The sequence below is a fragment of the Pinus tabuliformis genome, chromosome 6 (assembly GCF_031772625.1).
Source record: "Pinus tabuliformis cultivar Carrire ecotype Pingquan chromosome 6, CPIR1, whole genome shotgun sequence".
NCBI classification, from domain to species: domain Eukaryota; kingdom Viridiplantae; phylum Streptophyta; class Pinopsida; order Pinales; family Pinaceae; genus Pinus; species Pinus tabuliformis.
In genome coordinates, this window is record NC_142292.1 from 1888708105 (window position 1) to 1888715697 (window position 7593).

Here is a 7593-nt window from a genome sequence, read left to right on the forward strand (position 1 = left end):
CGATGGATCACTTAAAACAACCCGGGGTGTAACAGTTGACCTACGTTTACAGAGTCCTATTACATTCTTGTGTTATGCTCAGCTCTCTAGCTGCCTCCTCCTATTGTCTTGTCTCTTTTGAACTTCTCATGATTTTCTTCATGTTCATGAGCTCCGCTGTTTTTCGGTTTTTCTGTGTTGATATTCCTAGTTTCTGCCTCCATTAATTTCTTGAAGCAGTTGAAACAACTTCCTGCTACTATTCGCAACTGCTTGACTACAGGAGGGAGTGGAACTCCCCCCTCCTCGCCTATCCATGGTTATTAGCACTGTTATGCCATTGCAAACCCTCGTTCAGGGCGCTCCCTCACTCCTCTGTTTGGGAATTGTCAACCTCCTGCAAATAGTTCAGTGTTTTTCAAATGCAAATTTTCTATTCACAATACATTCACATTAATAGGCATTTTTTTTATTTTATAAACCGGAATAATTATTCACAATAAATTAATAGGTATTCATGGGTATTTATCTGCACTGCTAAGTTATCTGGAAATTCCGAGAAGACCACATTCTCTCGGGTTTTTATCTGCATTGCGAAGTTATCTGGAAATTCCCAGACGACCACATTCTCCCAACAACGAGAATGCAAATTACCTCTATTTCTCTCTCCCGAGCTTCTCCTTTATGACCACATCCCAACCACGAAAATGCAACTTAAGTCACTTCTTTCCCCTGAGCTTCCCCTTTTTATTCCCAAATTCCTCGAGCGTTATTCCCCCGAGCTTCCCCTTTTTATTCCAAAATGCCTCGAGCGTTATTCCCCCGAGCTTCCCCTTTATTCCCAGATGCCTCTAGCGTAAATCCCCGTTTCCTTTCTTGGCTCTATTCGGTGTTTCATTCCTTGGCTCCTTTCCTTTCAATATAATCTTTTACCTGAAAGGAGAGAGAGGTAACCTTTACCTGAAAGGATGGAGAGGTAACCCACTTCCAACTATTTGGTAAAAGAACTTTATTTACGGTCGTTTTCAATGAATTCTGAAAAATGGGTCATTTTTACATTACATTAAATTGCAATGGTTTATTATATTTTATTTTAATTTTTATTAAGTTAAAATGTTTACATTAATTTTACACATTTCTAGCATTCAGGGACTTCACAACCCAATAAAAAGTGAGTAAAGTTAATTAAAAATAAAAAATATTATATTATATTTTAAAACAAAAAATATTATATTTAAATTTAGAGTCCACCAAGGTTAAATTAAACAATTCAACTTCACTTTGAATAAAAGCAATGTTGAATTTAAATTTTGTTTATACATTATTATTATTATACCCATTTCTTTTTTTAATTAGGGCTACCTTTATATTAGACCAACATAGATCCATCTTAAGTGCATATCTAATATGAGTTTAAAGGGAACAAATTTCTTCATGTACAAACTTCTTCAAAGTATAAAATACAATGTGTTATTTTAGATTTTTAAATCATATTTTTGAAATCTACATAGAGTGTATATGGGACCAAATATTAAAAACTTATTTTTTCATGATATATACATAATTTTTTTAAAATGATATATAAAATATAGAGAATTGACATTCAAATATTTTACATAACATATACATAGTGTAAATTAAAATATTTTTTTATTATTAGTATATTTTAAATATATGTCAATATTAATTCATGTTAAAATATTTTATTGATAACCCACATTGAATATTCTTTTATAAATAACAAAATATTTTATTTTAACAATTTCTTTCTATATATAGATATTATATGAAGTTGATATCTACGTAAATTAGTTAAAATAGATCTTCAAATAGTTTATTGAAATCTATTGTTGACATATTTTTGAAGTATTTTAAACAGACCCTCACGGAAAAACTTACACATCTCCTCATGCTGAGTTGTAAAATGAGCCTCTAGGCTCAATTCAATTTGCTAAATGTTTTTTTATGGTTGCCATCTACCAATATTGGATTGTAAAGAAACTCTCAACCCAATCAAATATAAAAAAAAAAAAAAAAAAACTATAATATTCTTAAAAATTTAAATAAAATTATTTAAAAAACACTATACTTTTGTACTAACACAATTGCTTAAATAAAATGATTTCTTGCAATATATTGATACAACAATAAACTAAGAAAAACAAGGATAAATATTACCTTAGATCAGGGTCAAACAAAATCTTCCCTTTACAAAATCTCTAACCAACTAGAATATAAGACGGTTAAATAAAATCTCCTCCCCACGAACCAACTAATATAACAATTTAATTATTCTTAACTTCTTATTATATTGATAACAAATTTATTAAAAAGTGACAACTTCTCTTGATAACACTTGTAGCAAGGCCTTGGTTAAATATGGTAAAACTCCTCCTTGAAAAAGTTATTGGTGAATCTTGAAAGAGACAATTTGCTTCGCCACCCTTCCAAAGAAGGACTTCTACCAAGCTTAAGTAGCTTCCCACATGTGTTATTAATAAAAGCCATTCCCTTTTAGATAAGCTCCATTTATTTTATCCATTCCATACTTTATGTTCGTGTTTTATTGATAATAATGTATTGTTCAAAATTCAGATTTGTTATAATATATATTAATAACCGATATATAATTTTATTTAATATGATCTTGACAGGTTTTGCGATTAAAAATATTACACAATAATTGCCATCAAAGCTTTAATGTAACGCTGGTTACAAAAACATAATATACCAATTTAATACTATTAATAATTTATAACTTTCATACTCATACTAAATCATTAGTCTCTTAATCTTATTTCTATCTCTTGACTGTTATATTAGGATAGGTGTGGAAAGATTAAATCAAAGTTACTCACATCACTGAAACCTAAATTCATAAATAATTAAATTTTGTCTACGTATTTTCAAATAGGTTCACCAACAACCGGTAAAGCCCTAATTTCTTTTATGCATATTCGGAAACAGGCATATTGTTGAAGATTAGCAAAGCGAGATGTAAGCCTATATCCCTAATCGGTCACAGAAAAACCCTTGTCCCCATAAAAACACTTGAACAGACAGACATCTCTAGAAACTAGACTGAAAACTATACAGAAACTGATCCCCATCGGAAAGAAAGTTCAGTTTACTCCAGCGAGGCTTCATCACAAGTGCACGGAAACCATAACTCTAATAACCGTACTGTCTCTTAAATAATTGAATAGATTCACCAACAGTAACGCATAGCCACCATTAATTTGATTTCAGAAACGGACCCAATGAACATTAGGGAGAGAGAATATACATTAGCATCCATTGTTATCATTTAGACTATGATAAACATAAGTTTACAAATATTGTATTTATATGATATGAAGACAATGATCACAATCTGGGTGACAATATTAATGGGTAAATTCCATAATAGTTTCATTTTTAGTGTTTTTCATTTTGATCACTATAGAAAGAGCACAAAAATAGATTTAGGGCACAATGGTACTGAATTTTAAATGCCATTAATAGACAGACGATGCAAATCCAGCACAAGAAATTACTGTAGCAAGGCATTCATTTGCAAAAATCATACGAAAATCCACGAATCTTATTATATATTAAAATTACGCATCCAGATTCGAATGACTATTGTGCCAATCTAGTCCATCAAACTAAGGCTGGAACCAGAAAAGGAATAATAACAATAATATAATCTGAGCTCTGCAGCAGCAGTACTTCTGAAAGAAATAATGATTTTCATCATCACATTATGTGATCCAAGAACCCACGATTGATTTTTTCCTTCAAAACGGTTTCAGATCAGAACAAATTAATGAAAATAAAAACACAAATGAAGCGTAGAGAGCATACATGATTTGCTCCTTCAGACATTAATTATTGGATGTTTCAGATCCCAACTAATTCAAAGAAACATACCATAAACGAACACACAAGACGGAGAGAATGCATGATGCATCTAACTTAAAAAAGAAAGGCGGCTCCTCCAACCAAGGCAGCGGCTCCAAATATTGGCATAATACTCTCCAATCTGACGGTCGTCGCCGCCCCTTGGGCCGGTGCCAAAGCGGGGCCGGGGCCTGCAGCCGGGCCCGAGGGTTTTTTGGGATTGCTGGGTGTTGAGAGCGAGCCTGGCGTCGGGGCCCCTTGAGAAGGGGTCGTCGCCGGTGGAGCTTGAGAAGGGGCGGAGGCCGGTGGAGCTGCTTCGGGAGATTCAGTCGGCGACTGCTTGGGTGCTGCAGCGATGGGAGCCTTCGCCATAGAGGCCGAGATCATCAATCCAAAAGCGAAAACCAAGAAGAGAAGTGCATTAAATCGGCCCATCTTGCCTGCTGTCGGTAGCTGTTGTCGAAAAAGAATAAGAGAGCAAATTCCTCTGCTCGCCGAATCTAAATGTGAATCAACGACAACAGCACGGGCAAATAAGAGGAGTTGCGGGGTAATGATATATATAGTGTTCAAGATCGGTGAGAGGCATAGAATCTAGGATGATGGAGCTGGACGCGCCAGCTCTCTTCTTGGACCGTATGCACCCCTTCGAGATTAATTATGTATTTGGGCCAGATTAGGGGCCAAATCCATCTTTCAGTCCAAACGGTAATGGCTAGGTTTTTGAGTTACAGAGAAACTCGGGGTAGTTTGTTACAAGGATGCGATTTTTAATGCCTTTTTCGGTGCTTCTTCTTGGGGATTCGTTATTTCATTAATATCTCACGTTTTTCTAGAAGGTAGTTTAGAGGTCTTATCAAAGGGTTGTTTTTCCTGTGAAACGAAATTATTATTTTTTATTTTAAATGTGATTAAAATATTTTTAAATATGAAATTGGGGAAATTGTAAATATTAATATTTTAGCAGTTTGTTGATGAGGTATTTAAGGGTGTTTAATTATTTTTTTTTTCAGTGATAAGCATTAGGTATTTGAGGGTGCCTAAATTGTTTTTTTCAATTAAATTAAAATTAAAATTGTGATTTGGGTAAAGATTGTTCAGTAAGATTTCAATTATTTTAAATTGGAAAAGGTTGGAATCATATAATTTTTAATTTTTTTCTGTGTTTGTTTAAATATTTTATTAATGAGTTTAGATTTATTTTAATTTTGGATTTATAAAGTTTAAATATTTTATTAATGAGTTCAGATTTATTTTAATTTTGGATTTATAAAGTTTTCAGGGAATAAATTCCTAGAAATGCAAACTTTTTTTTTTTGTGAAACTTAGTAAAATGTTTGCGCATCAAAATGTTTTAATTAATAATTTTACTTTTTATTTCTATTTTTTATGTAATTTGTCGAAAACAAAGTGTTAAAATCACTTAACATAATGAGTCATTATAACATCTCTTCCATGAGTGGAGAGTGTCTTGATTAAATAAAAATAAAAAATTATAGAATACTTCTATTGTGAAATGAGGGATTGCTTTTGGGCTTGTCGTATTGATGAGTCATGGTATGGCCCATGATATTATAACAAAGGCTATTGATAAGTTAATGATATCCACTATAAAGTGAGAGTAAATACCCTTGGTTAAAAATATTTTTTCTATTGTAAATATTTAGTTTTGATGTATTTATTAATTTAATTTAATTATGGTTATTAAATTATTGTTTTAATTAATATGATTAAATGGATCTTAATTTATAACTATTATTTTGTATCTTGTATCTGATATCTTTCAATGTGTTAGAGGGTCTAGATATAACTCAAAAGTAATTATCATTTATCTGTTTATATTTAATTAAAAAAATTATGAAATTAAATTCAAATAAAATAATTTTAGAAATAAAAAATTGTGATTTTGATAACACTTTCCTATTAAATTTTGATGATAATAAAATAGAAAATGTCAAAATGATAAAATATTTAACATTTTCATTAAATTCTCTCATTCTAAAAATTAAAGCTTCTTGGAATTAGCATTTTGGACAGAAGATCAACCATTATCATTTTTTATCTATTATCATTTTTTATTCACAAAATTGCAAATCTGTACAAATCTTAAATATTAACATTCTATAATTTAATTTCCATATAAGTTTTACAGATATTGAATCTGTTTTGTCATTTATCATTTTATTTTCTATCTACTTATAATAATAGTCATTTTGATTTGCTTAAATATTGCATAGTCATTTTTTCTTCATTGTAATTGAAAATAATTTACTTAAATGTTTAAAGCCCTCTTTAAATATGAAATTACAATTTTATACAGATATAGAAAGTTTGATGGTTAAACATTTCTTTTATGTAAACGTATATTATATTTTGTATAGGTTCTAGAGCAATTCGAAATTTTTATTTTTAATATAAAAACCCATACCCATTTCTTTAAAAAATGTTTAAATTCTTTTTCATAAATGCCGTACTATTCTAAACATATCTCATAAGTTATTTACTTTTCTAAATCTACTAGAAAAATAGTTCTTTTCCGGTGACCCAAAGTAAAAGGGAATCTTATATTTTTGGTGGAAATCCAAAAACTTTTTTATTGAAATAATTACATATATCAAATTTTAATATTGCATAATTTTATTATATAAGAAGTTTCTGGGAGCGTTCAATCAATTCGTGAATTAAATTTAACAATTTCTCCAACGCAGATTCGTAATTTTGGTAAAAAAAAAATTCTTAATAAAATCGAATAACAGTAAATCATAAAGTATGTAGCCTTTTGCTTGAGTTATGCGAGAGTCTAAGCATTTTGGCTCCTTTCTAACCAAGAAAATAGTGAACTCTAAAATTGACATCTTTGATATAAAATATTACAAGAATCATTTTAGATTAATAAAACTAAAATTATAGCTTTATTAATTAAATCGTAACCCAATTGTAGTAATAGTAAACTCATAAATATGGAAAAAGTAAAAAGTAAATGTTTATCATTTTCCTATTTTCATTAATCATCATTATTGAGACATAAATTAATAATATTAAAAGTACAAAACTTATTCTTCATATAATTTTATACTATGTGATGATGACTAAGATTGGTCTATCAAATTATAATTTTATACTATGTGATGATGACTAAGATTGGTCTATCAAATTATAAGAAAGGTAAGATCTTTTTTAGACTTGTTTAGTATTTTATTTTCTCCTAAAAATATTAACTACAAGTGTTCCAAGCTCATCGACATTTTTATGATTTAATAGGTAAAGAATGTTAGGGTTGTGATAGATATTTTGCTCATCGACATTTTTATGATTTAATAGATAAAGAATGTTAGGGTTGTGATAGATATTTTAAATGTGATCTTAATTCAATAGAGGAAGGTACTCTAGTAGAAAGTGATTTTTTTATAAATTGGTTTGATCAATATATGGTTTCAAAGCGGATAAAATTTTAGTGTCATTTTAATAGTAAGTCCTAGTTAAGCTATTTTGATGCATTAAATAATACATTTTAGGTTAAAAAATGCTTTTATTATGTTCATTCAATAGTTCTTTCCCACACACAAACTTTTCTAATGATCTAAGAATCATTAAAACATATTACTCATGAATATGGGGCTAGCGAGATGTAGATATTGAAGAAGATTTTAGAAGGACCAAAATCATAACTCTAATAGATGGTTGAGGGAGTCAAATCTCACCCCTAGTTGAGTATCAGACTATTTCAAGTAC

At 30.0% G+C, this 7593-nt stretch overlaps 1 protein-coding gene across 1 annotated transcript; it reads right to left on the minus strand.

Moving 5' to 3' along the window:
* Positions 1-3544: 3544 nt before the first annotated feature.
* LOC149266706 (uncharacterized) lies at positions 3545-4577 on the minus strand. Its single transcript, XM_089397241.1, has one exon. It carries the CDS (start codon positions 4294-4296, stop codon positions 3937-3939), a length of 360 nt encoding a protein of 119 aa, XP_089253367.1. The 5' UTR covers positions 4297-4577; the 3' UTR covers positions 3545-3936.
* Between the last annotated feature and the right edge of the window lie 3016 nt (positions 4578-7593).

Coding starts and splice junctions, on each gene's coding strand:
- LOC149266706 (XM_089397241.1), bottom strand. CDS start 4,296: ATGGGCCGATTTAATGCACTTCTCTTCTTGGTTTTCGCTTTTGGATTG.